At 35.7% G+C, this 21,732-nt stretch overlaps 1 protein-coding gene across 6 annotated transcripts in view; it reads left to right on the top strand.

Annotated features, from left to right (window-relative positions):
- The window catches only part of Pcdh19 (protocadherin 19), a 166,750-nt gene that overhangs the window by 71,737 nt on the left and 73,281 nt on the right, over positions 1–21,732 (top strand). For 4 of the 6 annotated variants that reach the window (XM_023703482.1, XM_023703481.1, XM_004643327.2 and 1 more), the window contains 2 exons: positions 4,942–5,000; positions 17,026–17,198. In XM_023703482.1, the coding sequence (XP_023559250.1) occupies positions 4,942–5,000; positions 17,026–17,198 (232 nt within the window). The remainder of the gene's footprint in view (positions 1–4,941; positions 5,001–17,025; positions 17,199–21,732) is intronic. The other 2 variants (XM_004643328.2, XM_023703483.1) reach the window with 1 other exon arrangement.

Raw genomic sequence — 21,732 nt, 5'->3', positions numbered from 1 at the left:
AAAATGGATTAGGGGCTGGGGAGATGGCTCAGTATAATAAGTGCTTGCCTGGCAGGCAAGCACAAGGGACAAGGGCCTGAGTTCAATTCCCAGTTAAAAAAAAAAAAAAAAAAAAAAGGAAGAAACAAAACTAGTGGATAACACTGCCAAACCTGCAGTAAAATTTGTGGTGGATTTTGCCTCCAGATATAGATATCCAGTACTTCTTGGGTGTTCCTTAGCGGCCTCCCAACACCTTATCTTGTGTCTGCTGGCAGCATCTCTCTTCCAGTTGCTGTGCCACTTTCAGACAGAAAGCACTGTGCTGTTTCCAGGCCCTGCACCTTTCACTCCTCCTGGTACTTTTTCAGCCTTCTTGTTTGTCTTCCACTGACAAGTCTCTGTCCTCTCAGTTCGTCTGTTACAGGGTCAGGTGAGGTGCTATGCTATGGTCTAATCCTCTACTCATGCTATTGTAGTCCAAGGCTGCTCAATCCCAATTCTACTTCCTGTCTCCAGGTGTGGTGCTAACTTCCATAAGTTCAGCTACCTCACTCCCCCTCTGCTGTAGTCTGCATCTTCCTAGGATGAGATGGCAGATGCTGTGGGGTGTGTTTCTGCTCCTTCCCTGGGCAGGGGAGAGCCCAGGACCTTAGGATGTTGAGATGCAAGGCTTTTAATTCCCCATGCCATTCTTACCACAGGTTGTGGGGAAGGGGTTAGCTGTTCCATTTATTGTGCATCCCTGTAGTCTTTAATCTTGTTCCTGACCAATCCAGTATGTGCTCCAAATTTTACTTGATTTCTCTGAGTAGTTCTGAATGAGGCTCCACCTCTGTTCTGCCATGTTTTCTCCTATTTAAACTGTTCAAAAGTTAGGTCAGAGGAGATCAATGATATCTTAGGAAAAATATGTCTGATTGCATGATATATTTGGGAAGAGTATATTAAGAGATGAAAAGTGACTTTTATTTTATATCAAAAATGGAAATGAAGGTTTGCTCTTGATCCGTTTTTTAATGTTACATTTAAATTTTTCAGAACCAAATTTCTTCTCTTTCCTTTGTTTCTGTGTTAACCTGGCTGTCTCACTAAAAATGGGGACATTTCCTAGTAAAATCAAAATGACATTTAAAGAAAATTTCGTCTTGCAAATGTTTTATGTTATTTGTCTTTAAAACACTTAGAAATAAGATTGGAATAATGTCAAGCAAGTTTTGATTAAATGAGGCTAACCAGGAGCCATACAGTCATATAAATAATAAAGAACTCTTCTGTTATTTCTTTCTTTTTTTAAAATTTTATTTATTTGTGTGTGTGTGTGTGTGTGTGTGGCCAGCTCAGCCCACCAGGGGGCGGGGCTGGCTGGCATGTGGTGCTGGGGGACTGAACCGCGGTCCCTGTGCTTTGCTAAGCTTGTTCTAAGTAGGTGCTTTAGACCACTGAGCCATCTCACCAGCCCTCTTCTGTTATTTCTTGAAAAGTATATTTCTTCTGTGGTTCTTTATCCTATTTGGAGACAACTATGGCAGACTATCTGATAGACTTTCATCTTCTAATTAACTGTATTGTACTTAGAAAACAGCACATCAAAGCAAAACCTGTGTTCAACTCCTTGTTCACTTTTGTTCTCTATGCTGCAGGTATATTAGAATTACCTGGGGAGCTAAAATGAATAATACCTGTGCCTGCACTCAACTTAGGCTAGTTACTGTACCTCAAGAATATCTTGGAGTGGGATCCTTAGTGGCAATATTTTTAAAGTTCCCAAGATAATTCTTATGTGCAGTTAGAGCTGAGAACCACTGGCCTAATATATATGAAAATTATTTATTAAATAAGTTATATCTTGCAGGATGATTTGAGTCTCATTTTTGCTTTACTAGAAGCAAGAAGAAATTCAGTCTTTTAGTGTACATGATTTGAATTTGAGCATACACCTGGAACCAAATAAACTAAAATACTTGATGTCAGTAAACATAGACTCATGATACAGTAGACTATCTGTGGCCAGTTAGCTGAGTTTTTGGAATGTAATTGAGGACAGAAGAGTGTAGTCTATCAAATTAGAATGATTCCTTTGCATACATTGTTCTCATATCTGTAATCAAGGTGTGTCATAAGGAGAGCTGAGTCTGCTTTTAAAGGAAACAAAAGTAGTGTGTGAATGAGTATAATTTGATTCACTCAGGGAATGTTGGTTCCAGCAAATTGTATCATAGACTAGTGCTACTAATTGCATTAGGATACAGCAGAGATGATTCTACCATTATGTTTGTGCTGATTGGAGAAATTTATACTTTAAGGACAGAATCCATAAAAATGGGCCATTTTTAGAATAAATAAAGAAAATGATAGGAAGCCGATAAAGTTCAAAGACACTCTTGTACATAAAGGAGCAGGTCATGCTTGGTACATCTGCTTAGGGTTATACAATTTGTGTTCTGGAGGGATAAGGTCAATTTACTTCAGTCACTATAAGCAAGCGCTGTTCGCCACTTGCTGAAAATGTGAATTGTCCTGGGAAAATACATTATTCCATAAGAATCAAGAGGTACAGTCACTAGACATAACATTTGTGATTTTTCTTCTTTTCTCAAACATGTGGCACTGGTTCCATGCCTGGAGGCCAGGTATTCACAGAGTTTCATATTTGAAACACAGTCAAAAAAGTTTGACATTTCATATGCAAAGCGATGTAAAATTTTCTTTTGAAAACTGGCTGTTTAAAACATGACAGGGATGTTTCTTACAAAGCTAATCTCCTCTAGATTTTTTTGTATCAGTATGTCTGTGTACCACCTTTCCTGCAAAAATGATTTAGTAAGTTTGGAAGATAAGGTGGAACATGCATATGCTATTATTGTATTGCCCAAATTAGGTCAAATTCTTAGTTCTAACTTGGGCTTCAAGTTCTGTAGAATGCAATGGATAAGGATTTCCATGTGAGTTATAATAAATGTAGTTGCAATTATCCTTTGGATTCACATTCTACTATCTGTATGTTAGAGAGAAGAAAATTGAGGTACACTAAAATTAAATAGTTTATCCAAAGTTACATGAAGAAGTAAGTCAACTTCTGAGTGGTAATAAATTCTCTGTTTTAACAGTATAGCATTATTTTTTATTGAGTGAGGCTTATTTATTTATTTATTTATTTTTACAGTACCAGGGATCAAACTCAGGACCTTGTGCTTGCTAGGCAGGCGCTTATGCCACTGAGCTATATCCCTGGCATAGCACTTGTATTTTAAAATAATATACTGTGTTGAATATTGAAGAAGAGCACATATAGCCAACATCACATTTTTCCTATCATGAATTAACTAAAAAATGCTTGTTGTTTGAGTGATGAATAACCTATTCCACTAAATACTTTGATTGTACTCCCAGTACAGCTTAAAGTTTGCCTCCAACTGTAATTATGTTTGCATGAAGCTCATCATTGAGTTTCTTAAGAACAAATTAGAAATGACCTGACCATTTTGATTTTTAGTCTCCCAAGCTATTTCTTTCAACAACATCAGAAATTAGTTGTGATTTCAATTAAAAGGGTTATGAACACTGAGATAAAAGTAATGTAAATATATATTTAATACACAGTCTATCTTTAAATGAGGGGTATGAGAGGGCATAGACAGGTATGATTCAATATCAGCCACTGCTGGGTTTTAATTTTCTACTCAATATTTTCTCCTTTCTTCCACTCATGCATTGCCCGCTCACTTCCTAACTGTTCCACCTGGACATTAAGGATCTGTACCTTTGACAGTGGCCTGTTTAGTGCTCATTTAGTAGTTAACCTATCTATATTCTATGACCTGTCTCATTTTCTCCTCTATCAAACTGTGAATTTTATGAAAGCAAATACTGCATCTAAAAGCGTAGTTCACTTAAAGTCTGACAAGCAGTGTTCTGAAAGGGATCTGTTATTTTGTGCAGTAGGTAAATATTATGTTTACTCTTCCAGGAACCTTTAATTAAAGTGACTGCACAAGAACCCTAGGAATGGTCGAAATGGTGGGGATTTTTACTGGGGTGATAGGAGGGTGGAGAAGATGTATTGGGATATTTTTCAGTTCACACAGAGAGGTGAGCTTCAGTGAAGAATATTAGGTGCACTTAACCAGGACACTGACTTCAATGTAGACTTTTCCCTGGTTTCCACCCTTTCTTAGGCTATGTGCATGCAACCTCTGGGTGCTTATATACTATTTCTCCATCTCTTTTGTCTGACCAGTACTGCACAATTTCTTGTGTCAAGCTGTTACTCTATAGTCCACTCTAAGCAGATTTGGCAGTGGTATTTTAATGACAGAAAACGAAACAGAGGTTTGCTTGCTAACTTCATGTTGCTGATGAAAGCCTTTGGAACCCCCTGTGGATTGCCCTTCACTTTGTTTTTGGCATAATACTTGTTTGCCTTTGTATCTGTGATAAAATGAAGGTCTTCTTGCATAACCTGTGTTGAGCAAATGTCTGAAAACGAAAGGAAGTGCAGAGTTGAAATCCACAGTGGGGGATTGACTTTCTTGCATTTTTATATCTTTGAAATAAATATTTTAACATGTTAATTATCTACTAGTGATAAAAATACCTTTTGAACTTCTAGTCAATTTGAAGGATGTAGAATTGTACTTGCTGGGTAATGGGAAGCAATTAGTTTCTCTAATGATTGTGAATCATATTGTCTCTTTTCCATATGTTGTTGCATGGTCAGTGGCCAGCTATATTCTAGAGAATATTTTTGTCTTTGCCATTGGGCAGTGTAGAGGTGACCTGCTCCCACCACACTACCCTCAGTGTTCCATAGAATGTGTTCTTCAGTCTACTGCTACTAGATAGCTTTGGTTTCAGATTCATTCATTGCTTCTTGACCAGTAGAAACAAATTTTGTTTCAGTAGGACACTTTCTTATGAATCATGTGTGTAACCTTACAAATCTTCTTTTTGTCATTGCAGACTGAAAATTATTCTTTTGACTCCAACTACGTAAACAGCCGAGCCCATTTAATCAAAAGGTATAGTAGATTGCTTGTTTATATCTACAGCTAATATCAATTTACTATAAAATGCAAAATATTAAATTTTTGAAAACTATGCCCTTTTGGAATTTAGAATGAATGCGTGTATGCTTATTGTATAATTTACTGTATAAAATTCATAAACATATAAAAGACAATAATTACTGGTTATTACATTAATGAAAGGTAATCAGTGTTGGTATTTTTTTTTTTACTTTCTGCAAAGCTTTATACTAGAGGGGCTCAGTCCTTCTTGGCAGCTGCCTTCCTCCTGGTAGTCAGCACGTTGCTCAGCTCCTCACACTTCCTCCTGGTGCAGATGTGCGTCCTCACCCTTTTCTTGATGAATTTGAGGGCATGTTTGTCCTTGGAGACCTTGAGCAGCTCCATGGCATGCCGCTCACTCATAGGGGGCGAAGTTGCACATCTGCTGGATCATGTCCCTCATGAACTTGGTGTGGTTGGTGAGGTGTCCGTGTTGGCAGCTGTACCTCGGTTTGCTCACATTCTTAGTCATCTTGTGGACCTTGTTGAGGCCACGGCCATGGGATACCAGAAGGCCATGGCTACTGCTCTTCTGTGGTTGCTATGGAGGAAGCAGTATTTTTTTTACTTTTGGTATTTTATCATATTCCTCTCCATAAATATGTATTTATAAATATAGAAATTAACATTGACATTATATCTAACATAATTTTATTATTTAGAAATATCAAAACTATTAGAACATTTTCATGTTAATATCAAAATTCTTACTGTTGTTTGCTTTTTTACTGGCACATGTTTTTCATACCTAATGATCACACTAGGTATGAAATTTGTACCTGTACATAACATATGTCTCAATTCCTATTTTTCCCTATTTGCCTCCCTTCCCTTTGACTCTTCTTCCATTCTCCATTTACAAAAGGTTTGTTTTCATTTTTCCCTTTCATTCGTTTTTTTAAATCCCGTATTGAAAATAGGTATGGAATGATGTTATTGTAAAGTAATATAAACTATTTATGACAATTCCATAGCCAGTGCTAAACTAAGCGGGGCAAGCCAAAACATTCCCTCTAAAATCAGAAACGATAGTTATTCCATTATGAGCAAATACGACATTTTCTTCATCCATTTGTAATTTTCTGGGCATATAGGTTGCTTCCAAGGTTTTCCTCTTTGGTTTATACTGCTGTGAACATTGATATGAATGTATGTCTTCTGTAGCATGTTATGTTTTGCTCTTAGGGGAAAATAGCTAGAAGGAGAATAGCTAGTTCAAACAGAGTTTCTACTTTTATTTGTTTGAGAAATCTCCATACTGATTTCCACAATGCTTGTAATAGTTTACATTCACAATGCCAATGTAGAAGTGTTCCTTTTTCACCACAGCTAGGCCAACATTTGTTATTATTTGATTTTTTTCCTTTTTTTTTGTATTTTAGGGAAAGTTCTACAGGTTGTTCAGGGTCTCACTACTAGATCGGACTCGTAGTGATCTGCCTGTTTACAGCCTCCCAAGAGGTGGGATTACAGGAACGCGCCACCACTCCCAGTCTCAGTTGCTGTCATTGTGCCTCGGGGGTGGGGCCAGCACTGCAGGCTGCGGAATTGAACCCCCAGATCGTGTGGCTGCTTGTAGGTGTTTTAATCTGCTGAGCTATTTGGCCAGCCTTATTTGATTTCTTAATATTGTCACTCTTTTTGATGTAAGATGAAATCTTAGTGTTGTTTTTCAATTTTTGTTTTTCTACTGGCCTGTGATGTTTACTATTTTTTCATATGTCTATTGGGCATTTGAATTTCCTATGAGAAGGTCTATTCATTTTTGTAGACCATTTCTTGATTGGGTCTTTTATTTTCCAGTTCTATGCTTTTGAGTTCTTTATATATTCTACATGGTAGTCCTCCATCTGAGGAGTGAGTGAAAATTTTTACCATAATGTAGGTAATGTTTTTGTTTTCTTTGCTGTGCAGAAGCTTTTTAATTAGATGTAAACTCATTTGCTGATTCTTGCTGTTATTTTCAGTGCAATTTAAGTTCTGTTCAGAGAGTCCTTGCCTATACCTGAGTTCAAGAATTTTGTCTATTTTATTTTCCAGCATGTTCATTCTTTGTTTTAATATGTGTATCTTTGATCCATTTTGATATTGTTTTAGTAAATAGTAAGAGATATGGACACAGCTTGAATCTTCTACATAGAATTTCCACACCACTATTTGCTAAAGAGTCTGTTTTATTTTTCCCCAGCATATGTTTTTAGCAAACCTTTTGTGAAAGATCAAACAGATGAAAGTGGCTGGGGACATTTCTGCTTCTTACATTCTGTACTGTTGATTGATATACATGTCTGTTTTGTGTCAGTGTCATGACACGTTTTTTAAATCACTGTATCTTTGTTTTTTTGTTTTTTATATTAATTTTATTGAGAAATAACAATGAGACAGTTTCAAAACAGGTTATTAGGACAGTTACAATAATTAATACATTCCATATTGTCTTCATAGTATTTATTCATAGTACAAGATGCAGACATAATATCTTGTCTAAACACTAGTAGTTCAAAACTTTCTTCTCATTGAATTAAGAGAAAGTAGCTGTTTATCCATGCTAACTATTTTGTATATACATATACATATACATATATATATATACATTTTTTCTTTTTTTGCAGAACCAGGGGTTGAACTCAGATCCTTGCGTTTGCCAGTCAAACGCTTATCCTACTGAGCCATCTCCCCAGCCCCTGTAGTATAATTTAAAACTGCAATGTAATATCATCTGCCTTACTCTTGCTCAAGATTGCTTTTGCTATTCTAGGACACTTCTGGTTTCATATTGACTTTCAGAGAATTTTCCGCTAGCTCTTTGAGGAATACTGTTGGTATTTTGATTGGGATTGCATCACTACATGGCCATTTTTGTTCTGCCTATACAGGCACATGGGCCATCTTTCTATTTCCTTATGCCCTCTTCATTCTCATTTTTCAGAGCATTGAAGTTATCATGTCCTTTGCAAATAGTGATAACTTTTTTCTTTCCTATACATATGTATCCCTTTTATTTCTTTTGTCCAATTCTTTAGATAATTTTTTAAAAAATTTATTTTATTGAGAAACAAATGTCAATGAGACAGTTTTAAAACTTATTAGTGGGACAGTCTCAATAATTAATACATTGTACATTGTTATCTTCTTAGCGGTTATCCATAGTACCAGATGCAACAGAATATCCTGTCCAAACAATATTAGTACAGATCTTTCTTCTACTGAACAGAAATGGTGGTAGTGGGTATTTTTATCTTGTTCCTGATTTTAGAGGGAAAGCTCTCAGGTTTTCCTCATTTAATGTAATACTAGCAGTTGGTTTTCCATAAATAGCTTTTATGACATGTAGGTAAGGTCTTTATATGCTTGTTCTCTTTAAGATTTTTTGGTGGCTGGGGAGATGGCTCAGTAGAATAAGCACTTCCCTGGCAAGCGCAAGGGTCTGAGTTCAATCTCTGGTTCTGCCAAAAAAAAAAAAAAAAAAAAAAAAGGATTTTTTTTTTTAAATCATGGAAGGGTGTTGGTTTTGTCAAACCTTTTTCTCCATCTATGTCTTTGATCATGCAGATTTTGTCCTTGCTCTTATTTATGTGATGAATTTTATTTTTAAATTTGCATATATTGAACTATTTTTGCAAAACTGTGGTAAAACCTATTTGATCATGTTGTATGAACCTTTTATGATATGTTGAATGCTATTTGCCAATGTTCTATTTTAGGCCTATTTTTATTAAGGAGATTGGTCTGCACTTTTTTTTAGTTGAGCCTTTGTCTGGTTGAGGGATCAAAATGATGCAGATTTCCAGAAATGAGTTCAGAAGCATTACTTCTCTTTCAGTTTCACTGGGGAAACTGAGGGGTATTGGTAATAGAATGTCCCTAAATGTTTTGTAGAGTAGAGAAGTGAATTCATTAGATCTTAGCCTTTATTTAGGTTGTAGGCTTCTATTGTCACTTCACTTTCATTGCTTGTTATCAGAATATTCAAAAAGGTTATGTTTCTTGGGTTGGTTTTGGTAATTTGTATGATTTTATGTATATATTAATTTCTTCAATATTTTTCAACATGTTTAAATGCAGTTTTCATTTTAGCTACTATCTTCTGGATTTTGATGATGTCTTGTAATTTCATCCTCTTCATTTCAAATTGAATTGATATGAATCTTCTTTCTCTTTCTTTTGGTATGTTTGACTAAGTATTTATTTATTTATTTACTTTCCATAATTTTATTGAGAAACAAATAGCAATGAGACAGTTCCAAATCAAATTGGATGGGCTGGGGAGATGGCTCAGTGGAATAAGCGCTTCCTTGGCAAGCACAAGGGGCTGAGTTCAATCCCCAGTTCTGCCAAAAAAGAAAAGTCATATCAAATTGGTAGGAGAGTTTCAATAGTTAACACATTGCATACTGTCTTCCTAGTGGTTATTTGCTGCAAGATGCAGACATGATATCCTATTTACAAGGTGTTTATTTTGTTTATTATGTCAAAACTATATTTTTAAAATTTTAAATTCATCAATTTATCCTCTGATCATAGTGATTTTATTTTTGAAATTTTGTTTGGACTTAGATGTGGTCTTTTTCTAGGATCTTGTGGCTCATAGTTCATTTGTTTATTTGAGCTTTCTGTTTTGCTATGGTGAGGATTATTGCAGTCAGATTCCCTCTTAGTATTATTTTTATTGTGTTCAAGAAGTTCTGTTGTGTTTTACAGGCATTGTCTTTTAATTTTCAATGTTATTTAATATTTTCCTTGATTTCTTCAATGACTCATTGGGTATTCAGAATGTCTTTAATTCTTTGGATGATTTTTAAAGTCATTAGTAGCTTTTAGATTTAGCATTCATGATATCTTGCTTTTGTAATGTTACTACTCACATTATCTGTTACAGCAACCTGGTCTTGAGGCCTTGACCATCTCTTTTCAGATTGCTTGTGCTTGCTGTCCATATTTTCTGTTGAATTTTTCTTTCTGGGATTTCTGCTTGATATTCTCTAATTCTTAACTGTTCATATTTTGGATTATATCTTCTAACTCAATCAACGAGCTTGTTGAAATTTTTATTAATTGAACTCTTTATTTATATATTCTTTGAGCTCATTGGAAATCTCATGATTTGCTAGTTTTGTTTTTTTAAAATCACTTCAAACATTTTTACTGTTTGGTGTTTTAGTTTTTTGGATGAAACTTGCACTACCTCAGTGACCATGACATCAGTTTTGTGGCATTGCACTTTTTGCAATTATCTTATTTCCTTGTTTCATCATGTTTCTACTGTTATTTTGCAAGGATTGAAGACCAGTTAGAATAGAAAACATTGTCATTACTGTAGATATATCTTTAGTTAGCACATGTCTGCTCTCATCTTCTAATTGCCTGCTGTGTTCTCCATGGGCTAATCCCAATGGGAAATCAGACATAAGGGGTTTTCATAGGCATAAACCAATGCTGAGGGGTATGAAGAGTGGATCTGAAAAATAAAATGTATGTGGCATGTTCTTCATAATTTTCTTCACTGAAAAATCTAGTATTACATCTCTTTTGCTCTTTTTGAGGAGAGTTCTTTGCAAGATATAGGCATTCCAAAGAGGTTTACCAGAGAGCTCCAGGTTAAGAAGCCAACGCAGTTTGGATTTTTTCTGAATGAATTTTACTCCTACTATGTTCATTTCCTTACTCTTTTCTTAGAGCAAGGAAAGCCAGGCATGGTAGTTTGCCCCTGTTGCATTGCTTTCTTTTCTTATGCCTACTTCCTTTGCTGCTTTCTGATATTCACTCCTGCCATGCTCTTGGAGCAGTACCAAGCAAGCCTTGAGGGTGTAGCTTAAAGGAAATAAAACAGGTAATGCATCACACACTGAAGCAATGTGGAAAGGAAAGGAAACATCAGCTCCCAAGCCATGAACATTTCTTTTCTTTATCACCAAATTTGCCCTGGAGGTTTTGGTATAGTGCTTTGTATAATGTAAGTCATGGTGCATGCTTATTGAATGCAGAAACAAAGATTCAAGAAAGCCTCAGCATTTTTTCCATTTAAAACTAGCGCTAAACTTCTCTTTAAACTTAGCAATTTGTGAATTTTAATATGCACTGTTGTCACCTGAAGGATTGGATAAAAGAAGTCTATAGAGCTCTACCCCTAGAAAACCCACAGTTCTAACAGGCTTCCAAGGTAATTGTGATACAGGTGTTACAGGAACCTCTACACAATATTCATGGTGCTTCTTGAATATGGTTACAACATTCCTGACTTTTGCTTTCTTCATATTCTTAGTCTTGGATGACATTCCTTGAGTGTGTAGTGTCACCTATTAGAGATGAGACCTTTCATATTCTTCTCTCTTTTGGAAAAGTTTTAATGTACTAAAGGGTAAATATAGGCTAGAATTTATATGATACCCATTTATCAGTGACTTGCTTAATAACTTGTTTGCAGAACCCTGTTCTAGATTTTCTGAAATGAACCTATCCTTTCATTGGCCACCAAAGCAGAAATAAAAACATTTTTATTTGTAATACTATTGCAAACAGGTACAATTAATTCATTGTCTCACAAAAGTTGCTTTACAGTCATTTTTCATCTCCCAAGAGGTACACAGGTAATAAAGTAAGCAAGAGCAGTATTTTTTATGCCTTGCATAAAATTTTATTTGCTTTTGGTGAGTAGCCATTTACCACACTGTTTTACAATTTGTAGCATCTTTCTCAGTGGGTGTTAAACTATTACACAAACCTATTCATTAAACCTCTGTATGTCCTTATAAGGTAATAATACGTGGCAGTTTGTCATATGGGCAAACTGATCCTTAAAGGAGTTAATTATCCCAAGATTGACAGGTAGTAGTTATATATTTTGCTTTTCTTTCTGAGAATGCATAACTTCACATGCTCACATTATAAATTCCTTAAGTCCTAGTAGCTAATAATTTATAGTTCATTGTTTCTATCCCTTTTACCTAAAAAATCCCATAAAACTTTGTTTTTTTCCATAATTTTATTGAGAAACAAATAGCAATGAGACAGTTTCAAAACAAATTGGTAGGAAAGTTTCAATAATTAGCACATTGCATACATTCTTCCTAGTGGTTATTTGCTGTACAAGATGCAGACATGATATCCTATTTACGAACACTATTAGAACAAATCCCTCTATTCATTAATCCATAACACTTTTTTTTAAATTTTTTTTTAATTTTTTATTTATTTGAGAGAGAGAGAGAGAGAGAGAGAGAGAGAGTGTGTTGTGTGTGTGTGTTTGGCCAGCTCAGCCCACCAGGGGGCGGGGCTGGCTGGCATGTGGTGCTGGGGGATTGAACCGCGGTCCCTGATGCTTTGCCAAGCTTGTTCTAAGTAGTGCCTTAGACCACTGAGCCATCTCTCCAGCCCCAACCCATAACACTTTGCACGTAGCTTATCACATTCAGCTGCAAATACAATGCATGAATGAACTTTTTAAAGATAGATCTAAAACCAATTAGGAAAAGCAAGTTAGAGATTCTTGGCATCCAGGGAGGTAACATGTTGCAATTAAACATTACATTTTCCATGCCGCCTTTGGGAAACAAAGCCAAAAAGATATATATGTTATATAGTTCTCATAATTCAATAAAGGAAAGATAACATATTTGATGGGAGAACTTTTTCTGGTTTTGTGTTTTTGGAAAAATGACAGTGTATCTGACTATTGTTTACAAAATACATAAAAACATATACATTTCTTCTACTAAGCCTACACAATACCATGGATGTAACGTTTAATTGTAAATAAGTAAGAATTCAAAATAGTTAGGATAGATGTACAGCTACTTTCTCTTAATTCAATGAACAGAAAGATTTGTTCTAATAGTGTTTGTGGACAGGATATCATATCTGCATCTTGTACTATGAATAACCACTAAGAAGACAACAATATTCAATGTATTAATTATTGAAACTGTCCTACTAATTGGTTTTGAAACTGTCTCATTGCTATTTGTTTCTCAGTGAAATTATTTTTAAGAAGTAATAATAATTTGCCATACATAATAATCATATTGAATAATAGTGCATTGAGCATTTATGTATATCTGGTACTTCATATACAATATCTTACTGAGTGCTTTTGTGAAGTAGCTTTGAGCAAATGCATTTTGTGGATAAGGAAATTGAAAATCAGAGACATTAAATATAAACCCCAGAGTCATATAGATAATGTAGCTGAATATGGATTTTCACTTGTTCTAATGGCTCCAAGTTCAGTACTTTTTCTAGTACAGTTTGCTGTAGAAATTTCAGTTAAATAGCTTACAATAGTTGTTCTGAACTAGGGGATATATGGCAATGTCTTTCTGAAGAAAAATTGTTAGTACCCTTAAGTGGGGGTTCATTATTATTATCTAGTGGGTAAAGGAAAGAGATATTGCTAGACACTTCCCATGTACAGGATAACCAGAGTTTTGTAGCCAAAATGTCAGTAGTATCTAGCTTAAGAAACACTGTTCTATATCCTCATTATTATATATCTCAACAAATTTTGGCAACTGGTGAAATGCAGTCATTTTAGACTTCACTTCTGCAGATTAAAATGACATTTTCGTGTTGAAAATTAGAGCATATTTCATTTTGTTTCAGAAATCACATAATACATGCTGAAAAATAAGTATGTGTTATAAAACTGGAGCAGCCTAAGATATTGTAGTAGTCAATGCTAACTACAGTCAGAAGTAGGAGAGTGAAAGATGTTTATGTGTACAATGGGTATCTGAAGGATCCAGGCCAGGCCTTGGAGCTTATGGCAAAGTCTTGTGTAAGTCCACATCGTGAGACAGAAGGATCTGTGCCAGAAAGGTGCAAGGGCCAGTGCTGGAAGCTGAAAGGTGTCAGCCAGAAGGCTGAGGGATCTGTACTGGAAGCTCAGACTTGTTGAACATCTAAGATTGATGCTCTAATGAAGAAAGCAAGTGGCCAAAGAAAATCTGCCAAAATTCTTCTGAGGAAAAGCAGCTATGACACAGCTCTTCCAGGGAAGATCAGCTGAAATTCTGCTCACACATTCTCCTTTTCAACTGTTTTGTTAAGCCTCTTAAAGTGGTCTGCCAGAGGCATGACCATGCTGACTGATTTCAGCTGAGTGTTCCCAAATTGACAATGAGTCAATTAACCACCACAGACATTCATGTAGGTCATTTCCTTTCTTCTGAGGTATATGCATACTTATAGGCAGACCACTGTTTTTCTAAAATGCAAAACTGAATCTATTTGAACTGTGGGATTAGTATCCACAGAAAGCCCCAGAATCTGTACTGTAAATCTTTTTTTTTGTACCACAAATCTTGAAATTATGAAATACTATAAATCAGGTGTGTCCAATTGGGCTTCCTGACCGTGCATCCCAGATGGTATATAGAACCGAGTTAGCTGTATCACATATATTGGAGGGGCTTAGTTAGCTGGCCTATTGAGTAATCTTAGTTTTAGCAAAGTTGGTGCTCAGGTATCCTTAAAATTTTCTTTTCCTGAATCCAGAACATTTTCATTGAGCTATATCACTAGTACGTTATTTAAAAAAATTGAGACACTCTCACTAAATTGTTAAATTTCCCAGGCTGGGCTTGCATTTGTGATCCTTCTGCCTTAGCTTCCCACCATGCTGGCTTCAATTGTTTCTGAAAATATTTACCTAACAGGTCCATGATTCATTCTACTTTTCATTTTCTTATAATTATGGCTTTGTCATTACTGCTGTTCTGATCATTTCCTTTTTATATTCATGTCAGCAAGGATTCAACATCTAGGTTGGGTACGTGTTAAAAAATGTAGATCTTGTTGACCATGTACATAGAGTGACATTTTATTTATTGAATCTACATTACAGCTCTTCATCATATGTATTGCATAGTCTTATCAAAGTCTCAGAAAGCAGGGCATGTGAATGTAAAACACTGAGCAGATCACTCAACTTCCAATGTCATCTTCACAGGGCTCCCTTGTCAGAGGAATTTAGGTCTGTTGGACTTATTCTAATTAAAAAGTATAACACTTGTTGGTTGAGAGAACAATACATCTTGATTAATCTTTGCTGCCATTTCACTGCCTAGGGAATAGGTTTACCATCTATTAGCTATTTCAGATGCATAACTTGTGATCCATGCTGCAACACAGTTGTAGATTCAGGCAAGACATACAGAGTTTTATAGTAGCTGATGGGTTCTCCATGGGTGTACCATATGGATTAGCCTCAATTCTGTGAGAAATGCTGTGGAATCCTGGGTAGTATTCTTAGTGCAATTTGTGATGGATTGGTTTAATATGTGGAAGGAAATTTTACTCATAAATCTGTTAATACAAAGTTTCTATGTTTTTAGTATGATTATGCCCATTGTTATAATGATACTTATTTTCTGGCTGTCACTATTTAATATTTTTAAGTCTTAGTTTAGTGCCCCATATGTATAGTACGTCATGTTTACATTTTTTGTGGGAAGTTGATACATGTACATAACACATCTTCATTCTTTTTTAAAAATATCTTTTTCCTTTCCTTCCTTTCCTGTCCTTCCATCTCTTGATACTCCTCTTTTGGCACATGTTTTTGGCACATAATGTTTGTAATTCTTGTGTGGAATTGGTGTGTGCACATAATACAACCCAATTCCTTTTCTTTAAATCCCTTATCTTTCCCTCCCTTCCCCATGCTCCTTTTCTCGATTCCCTTCCCCACAAATTGAACTGTTTCCCTAATTTTATTTTATACCTTTTATTTTGCTTTTTTTAGTTTTACTCTCATTTTCCCATATAAGACAAATTATGGGATATTTAAGCTTGTGTGTTTGGCTTTCACTTCCATTTTACCATCTGCCTTAGTGAGAGTTCTCCAGATATAAGGAGCTACCATAGGTATTTGTGTTTCTGTATATCTAGTAATAAATTAATTAGAAGGTAGTAATTCATGCAGTTGTACAAGCTGAGAGGTTCTGTGCTCTGCCATCTGTAAGGTGGATGAGGAGAAAAGTTGGTGATATAGAACCAGAGAATCAATGGTATAGATGCAAATCTGGGTCTGCAGGACTAAGAATCAGGGGCACTAATTGAAATAGAATATTGGTGACCCAACTCAGGCATTTGGCAGGGAGAAAACTCAACTTTCTGCTTTATTTTTATTGTAATTAAGCTTTCCGTAGGTTAAGTGACATCCACCTACAATGAGGAGAGTCAGATGCCACCTTACTCAGTGTCTGAAGCTCAAATACTAATCTGTTCTAGGAACATGTTCACAGATAAACCCCCCAAATAATGCTGAACTAGTTAGTGGGGCATCCTGTGACTGATTCAGTTGACACTGAAATTAGCTGCCATACTTTCCATACACAAAGGCTCCCTCTTCTCAGCTCCTGCCTTTTTCTTTAATTCATTCTTCTGCCTTTTTCAGTTAAACTGAGTGAGGTTTTCCAACCCAGATAATCCTCCGTATTTTGTGTATTTCTTTAGTTTCTGCCCATTTTTCTTTTTAGTGTTTATTGCTAGACCATGTTTAGAAAGGAATATACATAGTAGTTAAGGTTTTAAGCTCTGAAACTCCAAATTACCTGAGTTTGATCTTAGATAGGCTACTTGTTTGCCAGCTATTTCTGGGCATATCCATTTTCCTAAGAATGTCTCAAATTTACCTTTCTTTATGGCTGAGTAGTATTTCATCATGTATAGATACATTTTCTTCATCCATTCATCTGTTCATGGATAAACATGCTACTTCTAAGATTTAGCCATTATAAAATGTACTGCTATAAATGATGGCATGTATGTATCACTGTACTATGATGTCTTTAACTTCTTGAGGAAAATATCTACAAGTGGAATAGCTGGATCAAATGGACTTTCTACTTTTAGAAATATCTCTGATAAATCTCCCCACTGAATTCTGTAATAGTTGTACTAGTTTACATTTCCACCAACAATGTTTTAAAAATCATATCTGTCGTGGTTATGCATTAACATTCTTTCTTCACCCCAGCAGTTCCACCTTCAAAGACCTGGAAGGAAACAGCCTGAAAGATAGTGGACATGAGGAGAGTGACCAGACTGACAGTGAACATGATGTCCAGAGGAGCCTGTATTGTGATACCGCTGTCAATGATGTGCTGAATACCAGTGTAATCTCCATGGGATCTCAGATGCCTGATAATGGTAAGGGTTGGCTTGTTGTACGTTGCAAAAATAAGCTCCAAATAATGCAGAATTTTTGCAGGCACACTGCACTACTTTATTTTCATGAATGTCTTATGAATGTGTGCACTTTCTTCAAACCTCAGCAGTATCTACAGGTTTTTAAGATATCAGAACACCCAGTCAAATTATTCCTCCTCCCCATGTGGATCCTTTAAGACAGTAGAAAGTTTGGCCATTTTACAAGATATATAGATCTAGTTATAGGTATAGATATAGGTATAGATATGACATATATTCTGAAAAATACATACATTGAACACATAGGAGATGACTGGATGATTTCTCACCACGAATAAATGCTTCTTTTTTCTTTAGTGAATGAATTCACTTGATTAGTTGAGATACATGGAACACAGCTCCAAAGAGACCACAGGGATAGGTTTTATTTTTCTATCAGGCTGGTTAGCTTCACCCAGAGAGAGACTTTGTTCTCTGATCACAGTTTGTGTATTTTTTACTGAATACACAAGGTACCAAATGTCCCATTTTGTCTGTGCCAAAACCCTCTAGCTACCACACAAATCCATGCTATTGGGCATATGGGAGCTGAAATATTCAGCTACTGTGAACAACACCTCAAACACCTATCAGAAGTAACATCCTCACATAGGAAGGAGAATCTATTTTTGTGAACTCAGCTTTAATGCTTTGGCACTATTTAAAAGTGTGCTACACATAAACCAGATTATGAAGGCCTAAATAGAATTCAGCTAAGACAGAGTGTTGAGATGGATTTGGGAATAAATGTCACTTTCAATATTTTACTGATGCAAATATGTTATGCCAACAGCCTGTCCTTTTCAATTAAGAAATAGGAGTTCATCTTGCTATGTAGCCTCAGTGAAGCTCCAGAATGCTTGACTATGTCTTGAGAGAAGCTAGACTCAAGCTTAGCTGGAAGCCCTACTGCTAGAAGTATTAGGGATGAGAAAACACAATATGGTGATTATATTCTGGTCTTCAACTGTTTCTTTTCACTGTAAACATCATTAAATGGTTTTGTTTGGGTTTTGTAAATGAATCAAAAGTGCATGATTCACAAAGCAAAATGTTTTCCGTAGACAAAAATTAGTCACTGCAGATTATATTGAATTATCTGATCCATTCCCTCCTCAATAGACCCAAATGTCATAGTCTCAAGTATACAGAGGTCCCTACCAGTTGTGTACCGCTACCTTTTCTAATTGGGGAGTGGTGACATCTACAGAGATAATATATTTTCTGGGAAAACTATGACTAAGGATGAAAAAAGTTAAACAATTATACTGAAAGAGACAATTTACTCCTGAGAGGATTAGCAGTCTGTCACAGGATGGATACTGATATGTGTTACTTACTAGTTGTGTGTCTCAAAGAAATATTTTTGATATATCAGAGAAGACAAAAAGATCTGTTTATTTTTAAATCATATTTATCTAGCAAAACAGTGTCAGTGTACTGTCGCTAGAGTTTTGGAGTGTTTCTTAAGTGGGGAGCATATCATGCTGTGCAGATTGTGTTATAATGGCAGTGCTCTGAAGTAAATATGTAACAGTGAGACCCTTCTACATCTTGAATATGCACAAATGAACAAACATAAACAGTGTTCCATTTTGGCAACACTTTGGCATTTTGTTTTCTCACTTTCAATTTACAAGCCTGTTATCTTCTTTTTTCCAATTATTCCAGCAATATCCATATATTAAGCCAATCCTTGGATTGTTTCTTTGCTAGTTGAAAAAGTGACTAAAATTTAGAAATAAAGGGAATTTTGTTCTTGTTTACACCTCATCCTCTACCTTATAGTATCCCACTCATTTTGAAGCTTTTGGAGATTCAAAATTATGTGTCCCATATCAACTGTAGGTTTGCCCCACAGAGTATCACCAATTAATTTGAGTTGATTACTATCTCAAAAATAAAAAACTATTTTGACTCCAAATATTTTATAGCATTTACTATCTTAAACCCATGTTTTCATAAAGAGTGGTCTCATTAAGAGTGTGAGGCATAGTTGTAGAAAGACAGTCATTGGGTGAATCCCCATACATGACCAATGTTGAAGTTAGGCTAAACTCCAATTTTGATTTTTGTTTCTTGGTTCTGGGAGAGCCACTCCAGTGTTGACCAGATGTACACAACAGAATGCACCTTATATTATTGCATTGAGAAGTTTGGATCATCTTGAATTTCATGTCTGGCTCCCTCTGTAATATTGCTAATGTGCATAGTAATATTGCATATTTCTTTGCACATATGGGAGCATATAATTAATGGGGAAATTTTAGGATTTTCAAAATAAATATGATTTTAGGTATCTATTAATCTTTTTCTTGAGCAAAAACATTTTGTTCAATGACCCTGTACTTTGTTGTCAATATTTGACATACAGTTACATACTAGTTTTTCTCCTACTTTCTGAGAGACACTTACACAACGTGCTTATTCAAATTGCCAAGCTTCCTTAGAATTTTTTCTTATAATTCTGCTATAGAGGTGAATACTCAGTGTGAAAAGAAGGGTGCTTTCGAATGTGACTAATGGCCAAGTGTCTTAATTTTCATTAATTCTTCTCTGAGAACTGTCCTAAGTATTGGAATCTAGAATCTCTATATTCAGTGAAAAGGGAGAATATACAAGGGAAAACTTATCTTCTATTTAACTGAAGAATTTGTATTTTTTTCAGTATGTGGCTATGTCCCCAGACTTTTTTTATATTTTATTTTGAGATAGGGTTATGCTAATTTGCCCAGGATACTTTGCAGATTGTAATTCTTCTTCTTCAGTCTCTAAGAGTGCACGGATAACAGATCTGGGTCATTGTATGCAGCTGATTTGTATTTTTATTCCCTAACCAAATATATTAGGCAACAGCATCAATGTGGATGTGGGAGGGAATAAGAATATCTGCTTTCTAGATTATTATCAGTCCTCGTATGTTTCTTACCATGTGCATTACCAGGTCAGTATGTTGATGAATTGACTGAACTGAAATTCCTGGTGGCCACACCACTGAAATAGAAATTTGTTTGTCATCTACTATACCATGAATTAATATGTCCTAGATTATTCTTGGTACTTTAGTTCATGTCATGGCCTCCCTGAAAAGGTGACAGAAAAACTTTATTAGTATATGTTTGTAAAACATAATAATTACATTTTTCTTGGGGAATTGTTATGTATACGTATAACATCTTGATAATTTTCCTGCCCTTCCCCCACACTGTCCTAGGCTCTCTCTCTGTTCTTTAAATGTCCTTCCTATCTCAACTGAGTCTGCTTCAGTGCTTCCTACCTTTAATCTATTTTATTAGCTCTTTAAATTATTTATATTATAGGTTTCTGATATAAAAGAAACCATGTGATATTCAACCTTCTGTGTATGAGATTTATTTCGTTTAATATTATTGTCAAGATCTGCTCATTTTCATAGAAATAAAATTTTCCTTCTTTATGGCTAGGTAGTACTATTCTCCCATAACCTCATCTGTGTTTCTTGTGTTTGGATCCTTGATGATGGATACTTTTATTGGGGCAAGTTAAACTCTCCATGTTGCTTTGATTTGCATTTCTATAATATCCAAAGGTGTTGAACACTTTATCATGAACTTAGTGATTTGCTCTTTTTCTTTTGAGAAATTTCTATTCATTTCAGTTACCCATTTGTTTATTGGTTTTTATTTTTGAGTCTAACGTTTTATTTTCTTGAGACAGAATCTTACTTTATAGTTCAGGTTGGCTGCGAACTGGCTATATAGCCCAGGCTAGCCTTGGACTTGCTGTAGATTTCCTGCGTCAGCCTCACCAATATAGAGTTCTAATATTTTTAAGTTCCTTATGTAATCTAAATATTAGTCCTTTGAAGAGTAGCTGACAAAAGACTTTTTTGTAGGTTTTGTAGGTCATCACTCTGCTTTTTTCTTCTCTGTTCAGAAGTTTTAAGTGAGTATAGTCCCATTTGTTGTTTCTTGGTATTGGATCTTGTACAGTGGGGGTTCCTTTCCAATAGTCCTTGTCTCTACCTATGTCTTTGAGAGTCTTTCCAATTTTTCTCTCAGCAGTGACAAAAAGTTTCAACATTTCTGTTTTCATATGTATGTCTTCAATCTATTTTAGTTTTTATTTTGGTACAGGGTGAGAGATATAGATCTGGATTCAATCTTATGCATGTGGATAACACATTTTTGTAGCATCATTTGCTCAAGAGGGTATCCGTTTTATGTATTTGGTTGTACAGGATCTCACTACACAACTTGGACTTGTATCCTGCTTTCAGGCTCCCCAGCACTGGGATTACAAGCTTGCACCCAGGCCTGCAGTATGGCTGGCTCAGTCCACCCTGGGGGCAGGCTGGCACAGCATGTGCGGGGTATCAAACTGTGGTCTCTGTGCTTGCCTAAGCTTGCCTAAGTAGGTGCTTTAGTCCACTGAGCTATCTTGCTGGCCCATCAAGAAGCTATCTTTAGAAGGCAGTGGTGAAGGAAAGCAAGAGACAGGAAAAGGAATATTGTGG

Source organism: Octodon degus, unplaced genomic scaffold, assembly GCF_000260255.1.
Source record: "Octodon degus isolate 3935 unplaced genomic scaffold, OctDeg1.0 scaffold00171, whole genome shotgun sequence".
NCBI lineage: Eukaryota > Metazoa > Chordata > Mammalia > Rodentia > Octodontidae > Octodon > Octodon degus.
Note: the sequence above shows the minus strand (reverse complement) of the source record. Positions and strands in the feature narration are given on the sequence as shown.